Source organism: Nanorana parkeri, unplaced genomic scaffold (genome assembly GCF_000935625.1).
Source record: "Nanorana parkeri isolate BGI_ZX_2015 unplaced genomic scaffold, ASM93562v1 scaffold1632, whole genome shotgun sequence".
Lineage (NCBI taxonomy): Eukaryota > Metazoa > Chordata > Amphibia > Anura > Dicroglossidae > Nanorana > Nanorana parkeri.
Genome location: NW_017307900.1, coordinates 124,424 through 151,240, shown reverse-complemented (window position 1 = coordinate 151,240; position 26,817 = coordinate 124,424). Strand labels below are relative to the sequence as shown.

At 42.1% G+C, this 26,817-nt stretch overlaps 1 protein-coding gene across 1 annotated transcript in view; it reads left to right on the top strand.

The window, feature by feature from the left end:
- Positions 1 to 1,990: 1,990 nt before the first annotated feature.
- LOC108799101 (keratin, type II cytoskeletal 80-like) overlaps positions 1,991 to 26,817 on the top strand; it is a 58,673-nt gene continuing 33,846 nt past the window's right edge. The window contains exons 1-3 of the mRNA XM_018570925.1: positions 1,991 to 2,428; positions 7,110 to 7,318; positions 18,580 to 18,640. Of these exons, the coding sequence (XP_018426427.1) occupies positions 2,156 to 2,428; positions 7,110 to 7,318; positions 18,580 to 18,640 (543 nt within the window). The 5' untranslated portion in view covers positions 1,991 to 2,155. The remainder of the gene's footprint in view (positions 2,429 to 7,109; positions 7,319 to 18,579; positions 18,641 to 26,817) is intronic.

The window sequence follows — 26,817 nt, the reverse complement described above, 5'->3', positions numbered from 1 at the left end:
TCCCATCTTCCATCCTGCTTTACTATCGCTGGTCTTAACGGCATGGCTATTGAAAGTCAGGTACTAAGTCGCAGGGGGTTACCTGAATCTGAGAATCCTGCAATGCTTAAGGCACGTAAATCTTCCTGGAAGATATACCATCATACATGGATGGCCTGCATTTCGCGTTTCTCCGTGTGCTTTGTCATTAGCTACAATTTTTGCTTTCCAGTAAAGTGTGTGCACCTTTTTTTCAAAAAGCATTGCACCACATCACTTGGTAATAGGTTACCATGCAATGTAGTAGGATACAATGCACATATGATGGCTAGGTGCGTTGAGGTGTCATTAACAAATAATGATACCACATTATACTTAACATTGCAACATGCAATGCGGGATCAATCATGTGTAGCATCACAAGCTTTCCTGTATCACATAGATGTGAACAAAGCCTTAGAAACCAACTAAAACCTGACTCTAGATTAGTATTTGTTGTGATATTTGAACATCTTTGAGAAGGAATTACTTCACATTATATGCACCTAGAGAGGTCATAGGTGGCTTGTTTTAAAGTTCTTGTGTTGCTTAGTAAGATTACGCAAATAATTTAATATCCATAGTCTGGGCACAAGTACACTTTAAAGCAACCTATGGCAGATTATTACTATTATTTCTGTTTGTTGTCTATAGACTTCTGCACACTCAGACTACATAGAAAATCAACACTAAGCCGTTCGGCATCCTGCTAGAAAAGGTCTGTATACATCTACACAGACGGAAGGTTAATTCCTTACAAGTCGGCAATTCAAAGTCAAAGCATTTTGAATGATCCAGCATACTTGTACACTCAGCTTTAAAACCTGACAAATCATAAATGTGAGTACTTGAATATCCAATTTCTGGACTGTTCTTGAAGATCTTTTACTGTGAATTCTATATTATCTGTTCCACAGACGGAATTCTTAATACATTAATTTGACTGGACTGAACAGTAAAATGATAAACAATCCATAACCAGATCATCCAATACACCCCAATGAGGAATATACAAAAAAAGTTATTTATTGGATAACATCAGGTGTCTCCATTATGGTTCTGAGAATATCAGACTGTTAGAACGCTCATAGAGCTCAGATCCCTCTTTTCTACACCTTCGAATCCCCTGAGAACCAATGTTATTCAATATCTGATATATCTGGACAAGTGGATTACAAAGTTTCACATCATTGACAAATATTTAAGTTTTTTTTCAAAGTGCACCATAAAAGTGTCATTATATATACTTTATTTTTTGAGCTCCACCGGCATGCAATTAAGAGATTTACCAGCCAGTCCGTATGAATGTGAGATGTGATTGAGACAACGTTGTCTATGTTTTAAACACATTAAGGTGGTGAATTAGTGATTCATGACAACTACTCGTATGTGATTTATAGTACTATTTAATAAAAGTGATTTTCTAAGCAAAAGTGGATACTCTGACCCTTTAAAACTGCTTTGGTCTGATCTTATTTAGATCAGAACCGATTTTTTCTTTGCATTGTGTCTTCAGTTAGGGGTTGTTGAGTATTACCGCTTCGAAAAAACCTAATTCGTGAGGAAAGGGTTAATTGAGATAGGGTTTTGGTTTCTGGATAAGCTCTCCCTTTTATGTTTAGACTTCTGCACACCCCTGTGCTATCCTTTCAAACCATAAAAGTGTAAAATACTTCTTTGAATAAAACACCCATTAATTTATCTTTATATGTTAGATGATGGTCTTACTTTGAATTGCGTGATTTAGTTCCTGTAGCAATGAGAATTTTTTATGGTGCTTGTGAAATACCTCCCCTACTTGTCTTTGCTTGCACAAGTCCTTTTTGTGTGTATGTCTGTCTAGCGGAGCGCTTATAGTAATGACTGCTTTTGCTGCATTGCTCTAATACTTAAAGCGCATATAACTCATAGTGGGCATGGAAACATTAATACATCACTTGTGAGGGATTTTTGTGTGTGCCACATTAGCATACCGAATGGCTGACACCCCACTGTATTTTTCAGTCGGCTTGTAATTGCAGCCTCTCCCTGTGTCAGGCACACCCAGACAGTGTGCTCTCCCGCTCATGAAGACATTTCTCATCACAAAAAAAGATTTTGTTACCGGAGTTCACTGCAAGCTTACTAACTAATCTCAATGGCTAGCTTCTCTAACGCCTTCAGCTATGATGTGCCCCCCTGGCAATCTCTAAACGGGCAGAATCATCCGTCTCCAAGCCCTGCACTTTCAGAAACCTATGCAACAGAATCCTGTACCACTACTACCACTAATGGCTCCCATGCGTCTCAGTCGTTTGAAGAGGTTTTTAAATCCAAGCTAATGGTGTCTACTGATACCCAGACTACGGTCAGCCAGCAGGATGATGCAGAGGCCAAGCTTAGTTCTGCACTGATGTCTTTCAGAGACAAGGTGAGTACAGAGAGAAGGGCAGATGGTGACAACATTCTACATTTCTCTACACTGAAACACAGCGAAACTGAAATTCAGGAAGGAAGTGTAAATCAAGGGTGATGCTGCAGTTCACTCAATGTGGTGAATTCAGTGCATATTTCATTTTTCTAAGCGTTCATATTGTCATTAATAATTTATTAGCATGACAGTTTGATTAAGTTAAAGCCTAATTAAGTTGGCCATTCACGGTAAAATCTGGATCACATATACTTTGCTGAACCACTGTGTCATAAACAAACGCATACCTCCCAACTGTCCCTCATTTGGAAGGACTGTCCCTCTTTGGGAACCAAATCCCTCTGTCCCTCTTTCCTCCTCAGTTGTCCCTCTTTTTGTTCTGATGTACATACAGAAAATGAACATACTATTTAAACACCCACATTGTTTATATTGCTCTTAATCTTTCATCACGCTTTCCTAATGTACTTATTTGGTTTTCACAAAATGTAGGGATGAAAATAAGCATAATTGGGTACATTTGTTCTTTAGTTCTTCAACAACTGAGGTTTGAAAGGGGCACAGCTTTTGACCTAATATTTTGTGGTTAAAGGTGTTCTTTTAAGATTCGAGAGGTATGCAACTGTTTTTTTTTTCTTTTTTTTAGAAAATACTGTTTACTTTTTAACATCTAAGTGCTGCTGCTTCCTTCAGCTTCTTTCAGCTACTTCCTGTCTACACACATGTGCATTGGGATTGGGGGAAGGTGCAAGTCATCACTTTGGACCAGCTTCCTCTTAGTGACAACGATAGATCATGCCTGTACATTGAGCATTTTCATGGCCTTTCGTAGTCTTAACTGGAAGCCCATGTGACAGGGTGACAACAGAGCAGGGCAACTGGGAGACAGGGACAGAGCATTGTCACTCCATAACACAAAGTGCCTGAACATGATAATATTAATTGTAAAATTAAGAAGATTGCAAATTATATTTCTCTTTGAGCCAAGATTAATTAGTGCTCTCTGCTATATTACTGTCAAATGCCTTTACTACTCACAGAGATTCCAGCATTTGATAACTTGACAAGAATGGGCCTAATATCCAAGGGAACTGGGCACAGAGTTGATTTGGAGTCTAACACAAATACTTACAGGTACCCAAAGGTGCTTTACTTTTGCTCACTGATGATCCTTTATGCACTTTTTTAGGGAAAGTGGTGTCATGCTCAGCTTTTATATTATGGTTGAGGTTTGCATATTAGTTGAAGTAGTTCAATAAAATCTCAGTTTATCTTAAACATGGTTATGTTATTTTGAAAGTTGTTTACCTTGTTTTCTTTTAAGTCTTCAATTTTTATTAGAATACTTGATGATCCTGCTAAGAAGGTCTTTGTTCAGGCACTTCCTGTTATGGGGTGACAACTGTGTTCCAACTGTGCTTTGCGATGTCACCCTATCACATGTGCCCATGTTAATGATCACAAGCGGCTGCTCTAACGGACAGTGCACAGGCATGGTCCATCATTGTCATTATCAGGACACTGGTCCAGAGCAATTATGTACAGCTGATGCTGGAGTGAATTCATATAGACAGGAAATGGCTCTAAGAGGCTGGTGGAAATCAGTGTTATAATAAATGTTATCCAATAAGGGTTTAGTTCTATACATTTACACTATGCATTGCTTTCACACACACACATACATGAAAACAGTCAATTAATAGTGCTTAAAAAAGAAAAAAAATACCTGACCTTTTTTTTTCTAGCGCAGGACTATGCATTGTGCTGGAGTGCAGGTGCGTTGCCTGTTACTGTAATAATGCATTGGCATGCCTTTCATGGCACCGCAACACACTGCACCATGTTGCTGCAATGTGAAAATGTGAGTTGGCCTATAGCTGCCTATATCTCTGAACATGTGAGTGTTACTAAACTTTCCCTTTGGTTGCTTGATGCAGTTTTCATCATATTCTCAGGCTAGGTTTCCTAGTTTTCTTAAAGATATACTATACATTGCTAAAGGTGTACATACACAAGTATACTAAATGCATATGTAGCCACATTGCCCTAAGCAGGAGTGTATATTTAAATTCTAAAGCTATCAGGCTATAGTCAGTCTAAATTTAATCGCAGTTAGGCTTTCTGCAGTCGCTTTTAACCTCCCTGGCGGTGTGATTATGCAGGATTTTAGCATGCCAAAGCGGTACATTGTTTTTCATGGCAATATGTTGTTTTATATTGTAGGCCTGTAATTCTTAGTAAATCTTAGGAATAACCCACCTAAATCTGTCCAAACAAGAGTTCAGTAGACATCCCGGGTACGATAAAGTTTGAAACACGAAATCATAAATTATAATATAATAAATATAAAAAATTATAATAATATAATAATAATTTAAAAAATGGTCCAGTAAATGGGAATTCTGGGGGCGCTGCCCGATCCGTACCACAGTCAATACCAAGTACCAAGTTCGCACATCACTGAGCTCCATCGCAGAATCGTCGCTGTAGTAACTTTCAGTGTCTGATGACGAATCGCTATCGCTCAATTCTGCAAGTGATTCTAATTTACTATCGCTGTTTTCTACCTGGTCGAAAATCGCTTTTGACCTAAAGGGACGCTTTTTGGATGCCATGGACGTTCTCAAGTTTCCAGGCAGAAAGAACAGTAGAAGTGCAGGCAGGGCACTGGACAAAGCTCTAGGGACAAAATTGAAATAGTTTGATACATAAATGTAATCATAGCACATTACATTGTATTGTGTGTATTCTGTATACATTGCATCTTTTCACTTTTGAATTTCCCGCCGGCTCGGCCCCCCGCTGTGACGCCCGAAACTATAGTAAAAGTCATATGCCGGCATCGGCCGGCCGCGTAGAGCAGAGGACACTGCAGGCTCGTAGGGACAAGGTAAGTGACACTTTTGTGCAATCCCGAGTCTGGCTCGGGGGTTACCGCTCTTGGTACTGAAAATTAACCCCGAGCCACACTCGGGAATACCGCCAGGGAGGTTAAGCTCTTTTGATTGTGTGCTTCTGTCTGCTGATGGGAAGCGTACCTGGCAATAGTGTGGGAGACTGCACTAATCACAGTAATGGATGTTTACATCTCCCTGACCAAACATTGCCAGTGGTGCAGGCTGGAAGAGGGTATAAATATTTAGGGGTGACCTTGGTCAATCTTCCCTGGGCCTCCTGTCTGGTGGAGGTATGCTGTGGATTTTCAGATCCTCCTAGGCCAGCTGCCTGAGGAGGGTGACCATGTGCTTTGACTGATGCCTGGGTTTGACACCTAGTGTGCGGAGTCTGGGGATGGACATGCCATGGAGGGACTTCAGCCTGAATATGGGACCTGAGGAGCTGGGTAGAGGTAATTATAACTAAGGAGATAAGAGTCTATGTTTTTCGATCTACAGGCAGTCCCCGAGTTACGAACACCCAACTTAAGTACGACTCATACTTACAAACGGAGGCTATTACTGTACAGCAGGGGGTCCCAGGCTGAAAGTGTACCGTGCAGCGTTCCAGTAGTTGTAATGCTACCGCTCTTGTGCCGACGAGGAGTGACCGCCTTTTCGGGTCTGGTTCGTAGTACTGTACGTACATTAGAGGAAGTTGGCTCTTGTTAGACTGCAGACGAGCGGTGCCCACCTCTTCTTCTGGGTCTGGTTCTGTAAATTACAGGAAGTTGGCTCACATTACTGTTGTAACCCTGTACGTACAGTGTACACGTTTTTTGTTTTTTTTAGATTTGGTTAGTATGGTGAGGGGTTAGAGCCACTGTGAGGTTTTTACTGCTGTCTGTATCCTCATTAGAAAGATTTATTCTCGCTTACTGTCCTTGACACAAAAGGAAGTGAGAGGAAATCTACCCCTAGGAAGGGAAATTCACTCCTGTAAGAGTTGTCAAGGGAAAAACATGTCTCCACTGAAGCTTTATCACCAATCCTTGTTTCCACGACAACCCAAAATTTAAAAAATCCAATTGTCACTGGAACAGAAAGTGAGGTGAAATCTTCTGAACAGGGGCACACACAAATTTTACAGGGGGTTAATCCTTCCCTATGCTATCCAAAACTAAAAACAATTTGGGGGGCTGGCGTTAAACTTAAAAAATGTACCTGTTCCAACTTACATACAAATTCAACTTAAGAACAAACCTACAGAACCTATCTTGTACGTAACCCAGGGACTGCCTGTACTCAACTAAGATCTCCACTTAACATTAATCTCCTTGGGGTTGACTGTCTTGAGTGGAGATATTGCTCATTGGACCTTCTGGGGTTAAGGGGGGACCCCACCCCATATATAGGCCAAAAAAGTGTTAGCTCTACTTTTTAAATCATTCTAGAAGGAATGCAGCAGTAAAAGGAGTATTGTCGGAATATCTGAAGACATAAAGGCTGTGTGAGGACAACACTGTTGATAAATGGTTAGTGACACGCTGAACACAGAGGTGGAAGTTAGTAAACATATTATGAACGTGACGAGAATTTTTTTAGGGTATGGGTACAGCAAGATGATGAGAGAAACATGAGATAAGAGGATACATGTACACATCTTTTGCAGGAATTTGATGGAGAGATGTGATATGAGGAGTCGATGACAAGCATGTCACAGGAGGATAACATCTGTGATTAAGAAATCAAAGATTGGCATACACACTAATGCTCTAAATATGCTGTCAACCCTTGTTTTACAGATTCTATACCTCGAAAAACAGCGTGAACTTCTGCAAGAGCGCTGGTCTATAGTGCAAGTAGAAGATACTTCCGAAATAGACCTGGAGCCAATTTACCTGTCCTATATCAGCCGACTTCTCGCCCAGGTCAACAGTGTAAATAAGCAAAACAACCAGACCCAGAGCAGCGTGCTGGACATGATGGATTCAATCAATGCTATCAAAGACAAGTTAGTGCTGGGTGTTGGGTGTGCTGGTGGAAGTTTATTAAAGAGCCAGGAAGATATACATTTAAAACCTGTATGTAGCACCTGCTTTATCTTGCAAAATATCTTGGTAGTTGATATAATTGATGCACACCCTGTTATCCTATGGATGCAGAGTATATGGGATGACAATACTTTTAAAAACAGGCAGTGCTGTTGAATCAGTGCTAATGCCACATCTCAATCCTATTCTATAGAATACTAGTAAATGTCTTTTCATTTTCGATGCCCAACCTGATTTATCTGCCTTGTAAACCCACCCTAGCATTCTGCTTATTGCGTACAGTGAAGGAGCTCCCACTGCAAGGCTTATGTCAGCTAATGTGTGACAACTCAGTATAAACAAAGATTTCAGGTAAATGGTACTTTTATTGAACACATAGAGTAATAATACTTGACTATTAGGGCCGCCCGCAGTGGCCTCGGAAGAGCGAGCGGCCGCCCGATGACAGCCAGGTGATCGTGTCAGGGAGAGGGAGCCATGGCTTCGTTAAGCGGGGGTCATGACGGCGCCCCCCCTCAGTCCTGCGCCCGGGGCAAGTGACCCTCCCGCACCCCCGGTTGTTACGCCACTGATTACGAGTCAAATGTAGCAACATTTCTTTCCAGAAGTTTAATACACTATATATTTTCACTAGCCTTCCTCAGGGCCCTCCCACATCTGCCCTGCTGAGACCCTCCACATCTTCTTCTGCTGAGACCCTCCACATCTGCCCTGCTGAGACCCTCCACATCTGCTTCTGCTGAGACCCTCCACATCTGCCCTGCTGTGATCCTCCACATTTGCCCCGCTAAGACCCTCCACATCTGCCCTTGGTGATACCCTCCACATCTGCCCTGCTGCAATCCTCCACATCTACCCTGCTGAGACCCTCCAAATATGCCCTGCTGCAGTCCCCCACATCTGGCCTGCTGCAATCCTCCACATCTGCTGTGACCCTTCACATCTGCCCCTCCTGTGATCCTTCACATGTGCCCTGCTGAGACCCTACACATCTGCCCTGCTGAAATCCTCAACATCTGCCCCTGCTGCAACCCCCTACGTCTGCCCCTGATGCAATCATCCACATCCGCCCCTGCTGTGATCTTCCACATCCGCCCTGCTGAGACCCTCCACATCTGCCCTGCTATGATCCTCCACATCTGCCCTGTGCGATCCTCCACATCTGCCCCTGCTGAGACTCTCAGCCTGTGACATTAGGCCAGCACCCCAGAGCAGGGCAGCAGCACAGAGTATGTAGAAAATTCATATACTATTCTGCATTACTGTATATTGTATTGCTGGAATTTGTAGTCCTCTATAGCTGGTAGTATTCTGCATTGCTGTATAATGTATTGCTGGAATTTGTAGTTCTCTATAGCTGGTGGTAGTCTGGATTGCTGTGACTTGCAGTCGTCTATAGCCAGTGCCATTCTGCATTGCTGTATAATGTATTGCTGGGATTTGTAGTCCTCTATAGCTGATGCCATTCTGCATTGCTGGGATTTGTAGTTCTCTATAGCTGGTGGTATTCTGTATTGCTGTATAATGTATTGTTGAGCTTTGTAGTTCTCTCTAGCTGGAGGTATTAGTCGGCATTGCTGTATAATGTATTGCTGGGATTTGTAGTCTCCTATAGATGGTGGCATTCTGCATTGCTTTGTAATGTGATGCTAGGACTTTTACAGCTCGGAGTCAGTGGCAGAACTACCAGGGTTGCAGGAGTTGCAGCTGTGACCGGGCCCTGGTGCTCCACCACTGTCCTAAAATCATTAATCTGTATTGTTTTAGAAAAACTGTCACATGACTATAAAAAAAAGGTATCGTAATTGGTATCAGCGAGTATATGAGGAAATGTATTGGTACTTGTACTCAGGCTAGCAAAAATTATATCTGTTAATTCCTAATATAAATGTATAATAATAGTGTGTGACTGTGGAGGGACATTAGAGTGTAAGCTCCTCTGGTGCAGAGACTGTTGTGACTTGTTCAGTGTTTTCTGTACTGTACTGTGGTATATGTCAGAGCTATAGCATTGTATAATAATAATAGTGTGTGACTGTGGAGGGACATTATTATTATTATTATTATGCAGGATTTATATAGTTTGCGCAGTGCTTTACAATGTAAGAAAGACATTACAATCACAATACAATTCAGGACAAGATGGTAAGGAGGGCCCTGCCCATGAGGGCTTACAATCTAGAAGGAAGGAGCAAGTGATGCATGAGGAGGTAGAGTGTTAGAGTATAAGCCCCTCAGGTGCAGAGACCAGGGGCAGACCGAGGCTGGGGAGGAGCCCAGTGAGATCTGGCCCATGGCCCTTTGTTCCTTAGGTCTGTCACTGGCCCTCCTAACCCAAGGTCTATTGCAACACCCCTCAATCTCAAAGAGGCCATGAGGTCTTAACCTTTACTCAGACACCCTTAGAGACCCTTTTATCTCATTGGAAAAAAACACTCTAATCAGAGAACATGACCTCTTTTACCAACTTTATGCATTTAATTGTTCCTTTAAAATATATTGTGTGTGCTAGTAAGCTGTGTGTGTCTTTACAAACACACAGGCGCAGCAGGGCAATCCACTCCCCTCCTCCTTTCTCCTCCTCCTTCCCTCCTCCAAGCTAGTAGATGGGTAGCTACTGAAGCTACGCTATCTCTTGTCTAGCTTGTACTGGACAGGAAGTTCAGGGATGCCGAACCGAGAGAGTTGCAGCCAGCTGTTTTTAACTATGGTATAAGTGTTTTTTCAAAAGTTGAAAGAAATACTTTGCTGAGGAGTGCATATTTGTTTGATCTGGATTCATTATTGTAGTTTGAGAGTTTAATACTACTTTAAGGCTAACAGATTCTACTTTTCTATAGTGAAACCTTACCATAAACTTAGAGGTTATATGTAAAACTGAATTTAAGCTGTGGGATATCCTACAGAAAAGGTTTCATGGTGTGATTGATAAGTCTGCTTTGCAGACTTTCTTCTATATTCTTTTGCTGACATACACACACACACACACACACACACACACACAATGAATTATTGAAACCTACACAAAAACATACAGACACACCCTTAACCACAAAGGAACTCAATACACAGACACACATTGGTGTTTACCAAGTAATGATTGATCCATTTCATATCCGAGGAAAAACACGGTTTATCTGGGGTCTGCAGGAATCACTCCTAGGATAGACAGGTTTATAAAAACATACTGAAGAAAATTTATCAAAACTGGAGCCGATGTGCATGGCAACCAATCAGCACCTGTCTCTTATATTCAAATCTTAACTGAACAAACTGAAGAGAGAAGCTGATTGGTTGCGATGCACAGCTGCTCCAGTTTTTGTCTGCTCCCGTTCTGATAAATCCCCCCCACTGTATTTTTGTTATGATACTGCTATTTATATATATAATATATATAATAATATAATATACTGTATATTAGGGATGTCCCTTAACGGCCGTGAGAAAGGGACGCAGGTGCAGTGTGGGGGGTGTAAGGCTCGGTGAGTGGCAACGCATGCGCGGAAGGTCCTTACGTGTAGCTGACCTACTGGCAGTACCCGGATGCGACGTCAGAGGTTCGCGAGGTCGATGAGTTCTCAGTGTCGACAGAACACCGGCGACTGCCCACAGGACCTGTGGGCAGTCGCAGGCCAGCTAAATTAGGACCCCACCTGGAGCTCCTCCCACCAGACCAGCACCGACTCGCCGCTGCTCTCCCGCACAGCGCGACCTCGCCAGCGAGGCAACTAACAGTGAGTGAGGGCCTGGGGTCCCTCATAAGAATGATTTATTGTATTAGCAGGGGAAAATAGTACATTATTGTCTGCAGTGTGTACTCTATATGTACTACATATAGAGTACACACTGCAGCAATAGAGTTACTATTATCCCCCGCTAATATGAATGGATTAAATGATCCATAGTACATAATAGTACATGACATGTAATTGTACTACGGATCATTTAACCCAGTGGTTCTCAACTCGTGGGTCGCGACCCAAAAGTGGGTCGCGACACCCTCTGCAGTGGGTCGCGGCGTCATGTCTGCATAGACCGGCCCATCTGCATTAGAGAGAACTAGAGGGGGAATTTGTGGTTCAGCCTGCGGGAACCTCATAATGTCAAACTGTCCCCTCTCTCCCGGCCTCCCCCGGGCTCTCCAATAAAGTGGTATGGCCCGGGGAGAGAGGGGACTATTTCTTCACTTTCGTGCCGGCGCATTAATATCGGTGGAAACATGTGGGTCCCGAGGTTACACAGGTTGAGAACCACTGATTTAACCTATCCATGTTAGTCAAGGAAAATTGTAAATCTATTGCTGCAGTGTGTACTGTATATGTAATACATATATACAGCACACACCTCCACTACACTACACCAATAGAGTTACAATTCTCCCCTGCTAACATGAATAGGTTAAATCATGATCCATAGTACACACTTCCAGTACACTGCAGTAATAGAGTTACATTTCTCCCCTGCTAGCATGAATAGGTTAAATCATGATCCATAGTACACACTTCCAGTACACTGCAGTAATAGAGTTACATTTCTCCCCTGCTAGCATGAATAGGTTAAATCATGATCCATAGTACACACTTCCAGTACACTGCAGTAATAGAGTTACATTTCTCCCCTGCTAACATGAATAGGTTAAATGATCAGAGAGGCACATGCATGATCGGATTTGTAGTTTCACGACAGCTGTGTGAAAGCAAGTACAAATGTTTTATTGTTCTAAAACAGTCTTAAATTAAAGTTCTTCATAATCATAAAGAAATTGGCCTAAAATCATTAGCCTGAATAGTTTTTTTTTAAATGTCACCTGTCCCTTTAAGAAAAAGTATCGGTAATTGGTATCGGCAAGTACATGAGATGTGGTACTTGTACTTGGTCTTGAAAAAGTGGTATCGGGACATCCCTACTGTATATAATATATGTGTATATAATTTATATATTAGTTATATATGTAAACACAAAGGTTAGAAAATAGGGCAACAGGTAAACACATACTAATAGACCTAATATTTAAAGACAGACAAAAGCACTATAGTTGTATTTATACAGAATCTTAAACCTAGGGGGTTTTTGTGATTCATATACAATGTGTCAGCTGTATTTTATCCACAGCTGTGCACTTGATGCATCACTGTACATGGCTGTGCTATCCAATCTCCCATCAACATAAATACAGGTATGGGAGCTTCTCTCTCTGTAAATACCACATTGGAGAACTGAGCGCCAGATTGCAATATATGTTGCATCCCAAAGTTAATGCTGTTCCGATTGGTCCTTAAACCCAGGCCTGTGAAGATACACACCAGTGTCTTTTATTATTTCACCACCATACAGCTTTATACAGCTTCATCCTCATACAATGGAACATGAGAAGGAGCTTACACAGAGGTTGTAGAAGAAAAAAAGCTAGCTATCTTGTGGTGGCTGCACTGAATCTTATCATATGAAGACTAGAGTAATTTTGGTAGTAGTTAGCTACATTAAACTAAGCTTGCTCAGTAATGTTGAAGATGTTTCACAATGCTTCCAATTGGCTTGCTCAGTTCAGGACAATACCCCCACATGTCATATGTACCCATGTAGTTAGAAATGTTTGGAAATGTTCCCGCACTCGTTTGAACTAAAGGAGCCATTTGGATCAGTGGTGAAATATTATCTACATTACAAATCAAGCCCAGGTAAATGGGACTAATTACTACTAGCTATGCCATGACCTGGATAAATAAAAACCTTCACAGACTAAAAAACTAAGCATTTTGACTTTTTTAGCACAGTTTAAATAATTTCTGAATAGCATTAAAAATGTACTGATTAATTTTAGTGACAGATAACTAACAAGCATGCAAGCACTATTTTGATCGCACTGGACCGCAGGCACAATGTGCCTAGTGATCCCGTGTGGCCGATCGCATTTCGGCGGAAGGGCATGGCTACAGTGCCATTCACTTCAATGGCCCGCCACGCCCCTCCTGCCCCACAAAAAAAGTGAGCTGGCTGCAATGTGAGGCAGTGCGTTCTGGCCAGAATCAGCCCGGAACGCACTGCATCTGGTGTGGACGGGCTCTCAGACAGATGGTTAGAGCAAGCAGCAGAAAGTAGCAGAATCAGCAAGTTAACGGGCGGCCAGATCAGATGCAAACATACTGATCATGAGTAGAGTCATTGTTCCAGACAGGTAGACAAAGGTGTTTGAAGCAGAGATCCAATCTACTGTTCAGGGTAACAACCAGCAGATGGTAAAGGCGCAAGGCTGTTAGATACAGGAAGTGCTTCAGCCTACAAACAGACTAGGAGACTGACTCTTTGCATGAGAATATCACATGTATTGCTTTGTCATAGCTTTAAGCTCCCAATATTTCCTATCATAAAGTCCTCTGTGTGACCAATAATGTTCTGGGAAGCTAAGTACATTATATATTCCCTTTTTCTATTAGTTTTATGGAGAAAGAGCATCAAGATAACTGGATGATGTTGTTTAAGTGCAGGTCCACTATTACACTGATGAACAGATTAACAAAATAAACAATATGACACTCATTCTAACAAACCCCCACCAACAACTTTCCAACTACAGATAATGTGGCCTAGTGCTTCCTGAAACCCAAAGTGTCTGGTTGTTTGATGAAATTTGGAGAGGAAGGCAAGCAAAGCTTTGGTTTTGTTCCAAGGAAAAATCTGAATGAGTGTAATTGCAGCGTTTAGGGTGAGTCTTGGCCATAATTAGAAAGTGTGTTAAATATTCTGTTATAATTATACCTATGTGATTTTATATAGTAGGTTAGTTATATATAACTGGTAAATCTTCTACCGAAAATACCAAATTAATGGGAGGAGCTGGTAATTTAAAATGAATATTAAGTCCAGACTGAAACATCATTATAATCTAAATTGCCATTAATAGCCATAATCATATAAAGTATTTATAAGCAGTTGCATTACTCATTCTTTAAATAGGAGTGCTAGCTTTCTAATATTTTACTAATTTATATATTGACGATATCTACAGCATTGCTTTACAAAGAACACAGAGCTATTCACATCTCCTTATAACCATGAAAATAACCATTTAGCACTACTTTAGAAGACCATATCTTGTGTACGTTCGCTTGCACGGTCACAAGGGACCATGCCTCTATCCTACTCTCAAAGGGATCGCTTGGGTAGTCAGATCCAATTTTAGAAAGATTAAATCAGCAAATCATTCTAAGAATACAAATCCTGATCTGATGCAATTTTATTAATGCACAGGATTCGCCCCCATCATGAAACTGAAACTTTGAAAAGCCATTGTGATAAGCATGACCCTGTACTTTGAGAAAGCACTGTGATAAGTGTGAAATTATCATTGATATGGTGAATATTATAATAATATTTCATTGTCTTTCTCAGTGGAACTCTGGAGTAAAGTCTGTTGGTTAATAAAATTGCACAGTATCAGGTCCAACAGTGCAAAATCCATGTACTTCCTATGGTTTGCATAGAACCAGTCACATGAGTTTCCTACCTAGAGGACTTACAATTTAATGACCCTGCTACAGAAATACATAGACAAACATACACTCTAGAGTGTATGCATGATTGTCTGTGTATTTCTATCAGGACTATTCACTAAAGGGTGAAGAGTTTGGAGAAGGCAGGAGAAGTGAATAGGCCAAAAAAGTTGATTTGGAAAAATTCTCCAATTCAGCTCACTTTCCAGTTCAGCTATGTTGTCCTGGATTGTTCACTTCTCCTGCCTTCTCCAAACTCCTCACCCTTTAGTGAATAACCCTGTATGTATTTCTCTTAAGGTGCCCATACTCCTTGCGATCATCGGACAAAACTTTTCGTCCGATGATCGAACCATCATACGATTTTCATATGGCGGCCCCATCCTGCCCCGTTTATCGCAAGGTTGGATCAGCAGTAATTAAAAGAAAGCACCTGGAAAGCACGTATTTTCGTCTGCGCATGTGCAGTGTAAATCGTACGAATTTTGACGTACGGAGATGCCACCAACCTTGCGAAAATCGTCCAATTGACCGAAGTTTTCTAACCTGCTGGTTAGTCAAAAGTCGATGGATTGTACAGCATTAAGGTGTATGGATACCTTTAGTCTAGCGCCTCTGAACAAGATGGAGATAAAATTAGAATGGACAAAGATGTGACAATGTTCTGATCCAACTCTGCAGGGGGTCCGTCTAGGAATGGATTCATAATTTGAACAGCCACCTGCCACTTGTATATTAGCACCTGCTTATTAAATGTCCTAATATTGTGCTCATGCCTATGTTTTGATTCCTCATTCTCCTGTGCTCCTACAGTCCCACAGAAGTATACATTTGTTGCATCTTTTATTAAAAGGTATATTTTTCAGATTTTCTCTTTTTTAATCATTTATGCCCATTTCTAGCTGTTTATTGTGACAGTATAGACTTCTAAAACCATTTGCACATGTTTACATGTTTACACTTTTGAATCAAGCATAATAGCCAGGGCTAGCCCTATGTTTTTTGCCGCCTAAGGCGGTCATCCACGGTGGGGGAGGTTAGGGTGCAGAGAGTGTTCTCCAGGGGGAAGGGTTTGCGGTTGTGCTGATTTGTGGCAGATGTCGGACCGCACTGTCAGCTGCTCTGTCCAACGTCCCATTCAGCTCACTGATGTCACTGGTTGCCAGGAACTTGGCAGGATGCCAGCCAGAGCTTCCATGTCAGCTCCTAGCAACCGCCTCAGGCTGCTTCATTATAGAAACAGCCCTGATAATAGCATTAAAATGATGGTTCATAAATAGCAGCTATGAAATTACTATAGTTAGATTTTTTTGTATATTATTCACCTTGGTCACATGATCCACATAGTCTTCCTCCTCAACTCACTGTTCAAATTGTGGGCATGGCACTCATGATATCATAATTGCCTATTAATTGACAGCGTTACCCTTCCTCCAGTCACATGATCCAAAAAAATAAAATGATCCAAATCTTAATAAAACAGAAAAAAACACATGGAAGTACTTCTTGCTGAATGTAATTACCATATTTTATTACAAAAACACAACATTGTAATAATTAGAACGCTTGACGCATAGTATATGTATATGGACAGTGAATCAGTGTTTATGTTGATAGACTGCTCCTGTCTCAAGCATTGACATTATCTTCTATCTTTCATTTGTAAAGCTTAACTGAACAAACTGTGAGAAGCTGTTTAGTTACTATGGCCAAAAGCTCCAGATTCTGTCTACTCCAGTTTTAAAAAAATCCCCCAATTGTGTTTTTGTAATTAAATGTGGTAATTACAGTAAGCAAGTAGTGCTTCCATGTGCTTTTGTTTTACTCATTCATTAACTAATTAAATTACGTATATAACCTCTGAGAACCAAACAGGAGCACCACACTCCTGAAATTCTCAAAATATAAAAGGTAAAGCCAGGGGAGTTTTATCGGAGCCAGTTACACAACGCCGTGAATTGTTATCTTAAAAACATGACTTAATTAAATGAGATTAAAAGACCATACATAAAAGATCATTCTTAAAAAGGTAAGATTGCTTCATATTAAGAACGTACATTGAAAGCCTCCATAGAACACGCCCTCATATACTTGAGGGTGTGTTCTATGGAGGTTTTCAAAGTACTTTCCTAATATGAAGTAACCTTACCTGTTAAGAATGATCTTTTATGTATAGTCTTTTAATGTCATTTATTAAAGTCATGTTTTAAAGATAACAATTCACGGCGTTGTGTCACTGGCTCCAATAAAACTCCATTTGCTTTACTTTTTATATTTGCTCTTTCATTAAGATTTAGGTGGGGTGTTTTTATTCATGTGACTGCCGGTGACACAAGCAGAGTGCATGTTTAGCAGTGCACATTAATGATTGTCACATGGGTCACATTACAGGGGAGAGAGAAAGGAGCCATCCTATGTCCTTGGAACAAAACCAAGATCGAGAAAGTTCTGGGAGAAAGTGTTTCTCTACCGGGCGGCCAGGAGCCGCTATCTAATAGCGGGGGACTCCTAGAGCGTCCGGGAGAGTTGGGCTGTCTGAAGATCAGTGTCCCTGGTTACGTGGTAACCAGGGACGCTGATCTGTCTGTGCAAGTGGTCGGAGCCAGCCGTGAGATGACGGCTTGCTCCGCCCAGCAGTCAGTAGCAGGCAGTCGGTCGGCCGGCCAACGGATGGCTGTCCGGCCAGCTTCGGCTTTCACCTCGGCTCAGTCTAGCCAAAGCATATGCCTTCAGCTCGACTGAGCCGCTCGGCTGACTTTGGGAGCTGTACGGGCTATAGTGAATAGCCCGTACAGAAGCCCTTCTGTTCTACTGAACCGAAGGGGTCCTGGGGCCGAAGCTAGCCGAAGGATCAGCCAAAGCTACGACTAGATCCTTTGGCAGCTTAGTGAATAGACCCCTTCGTTTATGATGTAGTGCATTGGTACAGTGCATCATGTTTTATGGGAGGGGGGCATTTGAGCATGAGGACGACAAGGCTCTACGGTGATCGTGTGTATAGTTAATTGATTAAAGGTGTCCGCATCCAACCTGGACCCCAGGTAATCCGAGATCATATGGTTTAGGCGTTGCCTGTGACTGTTTCCAGTCGTGTGGAGACATCAGCTTCCACATGCTGTTGGAGTGTAGGCATTGCCTTCCAGGTGAAAATATGCTGATCCTGTCACTGTGGTACTGTACAGGCCACAAAGTCGCGGAAGGAGGCAGACTCCTCCAGCTGGAACAGAAGCATCTGTAAAGCCAGCATTTTTGCCAATTTGACATTGAAAGGCTGGGTATGGGGGTGATTAGGTAAACATTTTTTATTACTCTTAAGCAGCTGAGGAAAACACACCTGCGTTGGCTAGGGTGCTGTTGGAGATGGAAGAAAACCAGACGGAAATTTTACAAGCTGCCAAAAAATATGATGGTTAGTTTTCTCTTCATACAAGCGCTTAAGACAGTTTTACTCCATATACTAAAGAAAGTAAATATTAATTGTGTCAGAACAGAGTTTGTAGCAGAACCTTTCAATAAAACAAGTCGTGGCAGCTGACATAATAATACATTTTCCATGACACCCCCACTTTTTTTCAGCAGGAATTGCTAGAACACCTTTCTAACAGAAAGTGGGCTAGTCTTCCAATTTTCTATATAGTCCTAAATGAACGTAATACCTAATCCACTAATATATCACCACAGTGCAACTAGCCTGTACATCTCATTATAAATGTCCCATCTGTTTTCCCTAGGTATGAAGATGAGTTTAATACACGCACAGACATGGAATATGCATTTGTAGACCTAAAGAAGGTAAGAGCGAAAAAGCGCACCGTATGTCATTTCTCTTATAAAGGTTTTGTCATTGCCAAAGTCTCTCTAAACCATATTATACGTATGGCTCCCATTAACACTTGAGCATTATTCAGCTTGTTTCCTTACATTTTTGGCCCCGTAGATTTCGATGGGTGTGCCTGTAAACTCACCAAACATATGTTTACGTGTTTTTGCACCTGAAAGAACTGTTCTCCTCTTCTAGAACTGCTCACCTTCAATTCTCCAGCCCAGTAAACAAACACGGAGGATTCTGCGCTTGCTTTTCTAGATGTGGAGGTATTTATTCATAAGGGTAGAAACCACCCTAACTTATAGGATGCTAGGGATACCTACTACAAGAACAGATACAAGAGGAAGGGGTCCTGGGACGAAATTTGCAGCTGCTAAGAATACAAATGGCCTAACATGCATAGCTCTAGACTTAGAGGAAGACAACAGCTCGCCTCACTGCTAAACCATGAAGAAAGATAGAAGGCAGTTGAGTAGATATGATGTCACCGATACAAAAACATTTGTAAAAGCTTGAAAACGCTTTTAAAATATGCATGTACACAATAACTGCTGAAATATGCTCTGCTCGGGCTTAATGCAAGGTCTGGGAGGGATGTCCATGGCAAAGAGATTAGAGTGAGAGAATAGGATTACTTGCTAAGAATACCATTTGATTGCTTTGGGCAAAATCTCATGTTACCTTTTTCAACTTTAACTGGACATGCTGTAGAGGTTTTAAAATGTAAAGGGGGGAAAAACTGGACGAAATCGAAGGTATAAAACTACCCCATCTATAGCAAATGGCCAAACATTCCATGTAGGTGCAACGCACCCATATTGACAAGGTAACTACAGAAATGGTCACTTGAGAGGCAAATGTAAATGCTGATGAGGCTTCATACATTTGTGTTTTCCATTCTTCCGAAATGATAGCTAGTGGATGATTACAGTCAGCAGCAGCTTTTGGCAAAAAGACAAAAGCAGACTAGCTACATATCAGTGGCGTCACAAGGGGGGTGCGGCCCGCACCCGGGTGACACCATTGGAGGGGTGACACCAAAATGACTCACACTCATTTTGGTGTCCCCCCCCTCTGAAAAGTCGGGCGCTCGGTCATGGACCGAACGCCCGACAGTATCAGGAGAGAGGAGGGGACCCGGCGGCATACCTTATCCCGCCGGGTGACTGTCCCCTCCGCTCTTTGCCGGCGTCCATCACCAAGATGGCCGCCGGCAGGTATCAGAATACTGCCACGCGATGACGTAATTGCGCACGCACGTGGTGACGTCACGCGAATGCGCAGTGACGTATCGGCGGGGTGACACTCGGTTACCGCTCCGGGTGTCATTCAGCCTCGGGATGCCCCTGCTACATATGTATGTGCACTGACATGCCTTGTTCGCAGGATTACTGGACACCGGTGGTGCAAATCAAGGCTCAAACTGGTTCAATCAAATAAGTTTGGTGAATTGCATGTTTTTTTTAGAGAATTGTGACTCTTCTGTTACTTGATGAGGATGAGTGGATGATTAGGTAGGTGCAGCCTGTAACCTGTAGCAGAAGGTTCTTAGCTATTTTTAGCTTCTGAGCCACAAGGCTAGGTTCACACTTGGGCGATTTGTGACGCAGCTAAACTGACTGCAGAAAAAACATCTAAACGCAATGGGTGAATAGATCCATTGGAAATCATTAGATGCATATACTGTATAATATGATCATAAAATAATTCTGAATGTAAATATATAAATTCATCTAAATGCACCTAGTGTGAATGTAGCCTTAAAAAGCAGAAATTTGCACAGCGATTTCAGAGCATTCTGAAAGCAGACTGGAATTGTGGGGGAGCAAAGGGAAAATATGCACACCTTCTCAAAGCTATCTCGTGTCTAGTATGGACAAAGCACAGGTTCACTTTAAATTTCTCCTGCTCTTAAAATTCCCTCAAACTTTTTTATATTTATCCATGATTTTATATTAAATCCTCATTTATGATTCAGTGTGTGAATAATGTTATACCAGCAAAGGTGGTTGACTAAATATAAAGGTCAAGAGCAATTCAAGCGTAGCCAAACCCAAGAACAAAACTATAATAAATAGCAGTTTATCATTCCTTAGGTGTGGTGGCTATACCTTGGTCTGAGGCTTTTTCCTCCTTCATTTTCCATGGTGAGCCTGCTACTAACACACTTTCTTCCGAGGGTGACAACACTCACTTACTGTATTGTATCTATGGAGGAGCATTGTTGTTTTCTTAGAACAGGAAGTGTGTTGCTGGCAGGGTTACTACAGGACACCTCTCCCTCTCCTCATTACCATAACATAGGGGAGGTGTTCCGTACTTCACAGAGATGAACTGGGCAGGTCTGATTACATGCTTGCGATAACACAGCAGGGTGCACAGGAATTTACAAGCTCACTGGATATCTGGCAAGACTAACAAGTCTTTTTTTTTTGCACTTATTGAACAAATGTAAAACACTTTCAATGCTATGACCATGGCTAATAACAAAACTGTAAAGGGCTCATGACATTGCTTGGGATTTCAATACAGCACAGGCAGAATGCACAGGAAGTTAGCAGCTCACTTGATTTCTGGCAGGAGCAACATTTATTTTTCTGCATTTGCAGAATTTTAAAAAGACAAACCATGGGAAAATATTCATGTGTTGTAGAGAAAAAACTCTTGTTTTTTAACAGGTAGATTTTTTTTCTTTTAATTTTGGCTGTACGTCCAATTTAGCAGAAACTAGGCAGTTTTAAAAGCCAAATAATGTTTTTACTAATAATAGAAAATGCAAAATGTAGAATTAATACAACTTCAGTTCTTAGCACCTTGAGCAAGGCTGCTTCAAGCCACACCGAAGAAAGCTGCAATCAACAAGTGACTATTAAACTGACAATCTGCACTGACATACAAAGCATATAAAAGATGTATCATTGCGCTGTATGTCTCATTACACTGCCAATACTATTGCGATATTATAGCATTAATACAGACAATGCTGTAAAACCTGATTAACCAGTCACTGCTGGCAAATGGGCTGTCTGAGTACCAGAAAACGTTTACACAGAGTAGCCAATGTACTGATTATAAGGACATAGGGAGGGACTGGCACAAACCGATCTTTTGTTCCCAGTTTCTTCTCTCAAGTCCTCGATTCACTTTAACAGAGCTCTTTTAAACCCCCTTAAAGAAGCTGAAACTCACTATAATTCTGTAACTGAACCCATAGAATTTTTCAATGTGTCACGTACGTATAGAAGAGTATGACTGCCTTGGTACAGGAACTGGCGAATGGAACTCAGGAGCAATAGTATCAGGTGTTCAGGAACACAGCTGGTAATACACTGAGGATACACTAGGTTCAGATACAGGCAGAATTGGTCAGAGGCTGGGTCAGGAAAAGATGAGCGTTGAAGCACCAAATTGAAAGCACAATCAAGGTTGTAACAGACAGACACAGGTCAATAACATGCAAGCAGTGAGATACAGTATCTTGGTCAGAAGACCAAGCTGAAGTAAGTAACAAAGATAATCAGAAACCATTCACAGACAAAGAAAATTCAAGGTAGGTCAATAACTACAGTCAAGCACTGTGACGACATGGTGATCAGTTTATAAGTTAAATGTGTATTGGGGTTGAGTTATGTTTGAGTGCGTTATGCTGTGTGACCTGGTTAGGGAAAGACTATCAGCACCATCCCTCGTTATCTCCCATTGTTCTCTGAGGGAGCTCAGAACAATGACATTCTGGCCAGGCTCCTGCTATGGCCGTCTGGAGCTCGTTAGCAGGTGGACACCTGTGGTGTTGAGCAGACCGATGGTCTGGGAGGGGAGGGGGGATGTGATGGGATTATATTCTGATTTCCTCACTTGCTGTATATAAGTTTGTGCAGTTGCTCAATAAATGAGAGTTTGTGTACCCTACACTCAAGCCTTGGCTAGTGACTGGGGAAACTGGGAGCTACAGATCAGCGGGTTCCAATATCTCCTCAGCAAGGAAGAAGACAGCGGCGGACATACTCATCCTGAGTACGGGGGTCCGTCACAAGCACAAGTTCAGGATCAGAGATCATTTACACCTCACAGGAATACAAATAAAAGACCATGGGGAGCCATGTACTGGTATACGTGCGTGTGTAGGTGCTCAGGCCACCTGGATAAATCAACTTCTCCTATAACATCATTGCCAGGTCAGGTCAAAATTGTTTACTAGTGTAGCGCTCACCCCTGAAGGAGCTGCCAGAATAACCCGAGTTATCAATAGTTGTCTAGAGAATTTGGTCTTTAGCTGCCCCATTAGCATTTAACTGCCCACAAAGCTGATATCCACTCCGGTGATGAAATGCTGAATAACGTTTATTAACATCTTCACAATGGGGAGAGAGGGTATAGGGGTCCTAGACATCCAGGGTAGTACAGACATGGACTCTAGACTCACCAGACCTTTTTAGTATCTCAGTGCAGATCCACTTGTAGTACAGCAAATAGTAAATTTGAGTAGCAGATGAGCAGGGAATGAACACAAATCCTCAGCAGGAGAGACACCAGCCATGCTCCTAAGGGCCAATAGGTTCCAGTTACCACCAGCAGCCATCAGCTCCCCTGGTTCTCCTCCTCTGTACGGAATAAATGTCAGTCAAAGTACTGCAGCGCTGAACACTGAAAAATGGCCTGGCCAGGTAGGGGGATCTAAACACCTGGTCTTCAAGCAGTTAAATAATGCCACAGGCGCCTTTCCTGCACAGGGTCCTCAAAACAACGTTTCTTAGTATGAACCACCACACCACCACCTAGTTTTCCAAAAAAGTCAGAACTTCAGATTTTCATTCTTTTTATGTGTCAGTGACTCAGAAATAATCAGCATCCTATTTATTTAGTAGAATCCCCATGCAACAACACAAAGAGCTATCCCCTCACTATCCCCCATTATTGAGCCCTGTATTTCAAAGATCACAGGTAGTCAACTCAGTGAGGATCCCAGCATTCCTTAAAGCCCATCTCCAGCATCCACCTAACCCCTTCCCACTTCTTCTAACTGGGCGCTAGCATTAAAGATAAATGCCCTTTCTACTTACCTAAAGTCACTGTCATGTGATGCTCTTATCTCGAGTCTTCTCTCCTCTACTGTTCACATGAGGTGGGGTCCTTTTGCAGTTGTCCATATCACTGCCCTGAGATGGGCTTTAAGTGATAAGTGCTTTAACCACTTGCTGACCGGGGTGCTTACGCTCCCTTCCTGTCCAGGCCATTTTTCAGTGTTCAGCGCTGCGGTACTCTGACTGACATTTATTCCGTCATGCAACGCTGTACTGAAATGAATTTTATACCATTTTTTGGGGACAGATAGAGCTTTCTTTTGGTGGTATTTAATCACCACTGGGGGTTTTATGTTTTACTATATAATGAAAAAAGTACCGAAACTTTCGGTGAAAAAACTGTTTTCCCTACATTATGTTATAAAACAATTATTATTACCCAAATTTTTGGCAAAATATAAAAAACGGGGTCACGTCGGGTAAATAGACACCAAACATGTCAAGCTTAAAAATTGCATGCGCCCGCAAACTCGCAAAAACTACCACACCCAAAATTGGCCATAGGCGACGCTTTAAAAACTTTTACCGCTCATCAGTTTAGTGTTATCAGTGATTGATGGGCCTAGAATTATTGCTCTCACTGCGACGTTCACGGCGCGATATGTAACATGTGCGGCGTAATGGATGCAATCGCCGTTTCCGCACGTAGGAGCACTCGACGCATGTTTGCATGTGTATGTGGAGGGCGGGGGACTTAAAAAAAATTTTTTCTTTTTTTTGTATTACCTTTATATGTGACTTTTACTTTTTTAATATGTTTTTTATAACTAATTCTTTTAAACCTTTTTTTTCACTTGGCTTGATTGCTATCACATAGGGGACTAACAAGCCCCCTTTGTAATAGCCAATTTTCAGTGTCAGGTCCTCTTTATGGAGACATCAGGGGTCTTTAAGACCCCTAATGTCACCTAGGGACCCCCAGAGAAGCTGATGAAGCAGAGACCTGCTTCACCAGCTTCTCTCCGGTTTCTGTACCGGAGAGTGACAGAGCAATGCGGAAGTGATGCAGAGCTGCTGTGCTGGTCCCGTGCTCGCACCAGGCACAGCGGAGCTCGGGATCGCCAGCAGCCGCTGCAACGGAGGGGGGGCGCACACCCGCACGCATATTACAAGCGATCGGGCGTCTCTACATATGCCCAAACGCTTGTATGTAAACAGCCATCACTGGCTGTTTACATTCCAGGCTGTTTCCCCGCTCGTGCCCTCTGCCTAGCGGCGGGCACGAGCAGGGCGGGATGTTTAAAAAAGCCCACTCGCATACAAGAAGCCCCTGTCCGGTCGTTTAATTACAACGGCCGGATTGCAGGTGGTTAAAGGACATTTGCAACTTTGTTTTGAAAATCAATATTCAAGGTTCTGGTGCTCACTTCTTTCTACCAGAACATATTAAATAAAAATCCTGGAAATTTCTTACATCTTTCAGGTTATACATAGGTGGCACATCTCTTGATTTACATTTTCTGGTTTGAAGTGCCTTAAGCCATTGGGTGTTCTAAAAATCAACCTTTTTAAGGGCAACGTTATTACAATGTAAAGAAATAATTAAAATTATAACTTTATTAAAATGTATTTTATACAGGGTAATAGAAAATCTAAGGCCTTCAGGGAAAATCTCATTGTAATAATATGAATAACTATTCCTTTAAAAGATCTTTGTTTAAAAAAATCAATATTGTAATAATCCTAGCATATTTATTAATTCAGCAATATAAATGGTATACCTTTTTCTATAAACTGTAAACTAATATTTTGCTATGGTCTGCCTAACCTAACTCTCCTGCTTACCAAACCAAAATGGTGGCTTCTTACATCATCAATAATTGACCATGCAGGTCCCAGCATTCAATGCAGCTGCAACTCACTCTTCCCCCTCTGTTTGTTCCACCCACCTGCTGGTGGACATGCTGAGGAGATTTAGCACCATCAATACGCTCCTCAAGCTACCTTAGCAATGCTGAGCAGAATATACACCCATCTTTGACATTACACATTTTAGTGACGCTGACAATACTCATTAAGCAAGCAAGATTTTTTAAATCTTTTAGTTTTAACCAGTTAATTCCCCTTCTGTTTGCACTGCTCCCTGTTAGTCAATTAGTTGGTTGAGTTTCCTCAGGTGTACTGACTGCTGGTACTTGTAGCACACAAGATAGTACTTCTAGTGCTCATTCATCAACAAGGGTCTGCATGGTCATGTAGCGATGAGATAAGCGGACACCATTTTGGTTAATTTAGCACCAGAATTAGGTTTGGCAGACTATGGCAAAACTTTGGTTTACTGTATGTGCAAATAAAAGGTGCAGCATTTATATCGCTGCACCTTTTATTTCGTTCGTTAATGACTGGTTATGGGATAATCTTGTCATGCGGTAAAAAGATCGCTGGTCCAGCAAGGAACCAGCGCTCATTGAGTTACTGCTGTTGATGGGTCCCACGGGGGCGGAGGCAGACCCTGAACAGCAGATTAGGTGGTCACAGTCCTGTGATCACAGTGAGAGCTGATCGCTGTGATCACAGAGCCGTGAGAGTCAAAGAGTCGGCAGCAGCTCACTGTGTTTTTTAAGCTGCTAGCCAGCTGTGTGTTACAAAAGTGATTCAAAGTATCTATCACGTACCTGGTAGGGAGGCCGAAGTGAGAGGAGGCTTCTCTTGCACCTCGTGTCTTGTGACCTTTGAGGTTGAGGACAAAGGCCAGGCAGACAGGGAGAGGCACGAGTCCTTTAGGAAAGTCCAGTAATCGAGGTCACAACAAGCCGGGGTCAAAAGCCATGAAATCCAATTCAGTACAAGTAGGGAGCAGGCCGGAGAATATCCAAAACAGTCCGAGGTCAAAAGGCAGGCAGCAAGCAAGGATGGTCGTTTACACAGGAACAGGTCAAATCCAGGGGAATCAGGTATATACAGGAGAAGGCTAAACGGGAGACAAGGAACACGATCAAGCTGACAAGACAAACCAGCAACTAGTGGGCGTTTGAGCTGGGCTTAAATAGGGCAGTGGATCCATCTATGATGTAACTTCCTGTGCGCCTCTTGGCGCGTATTTGTTCTCAGCTGCGCCTGCG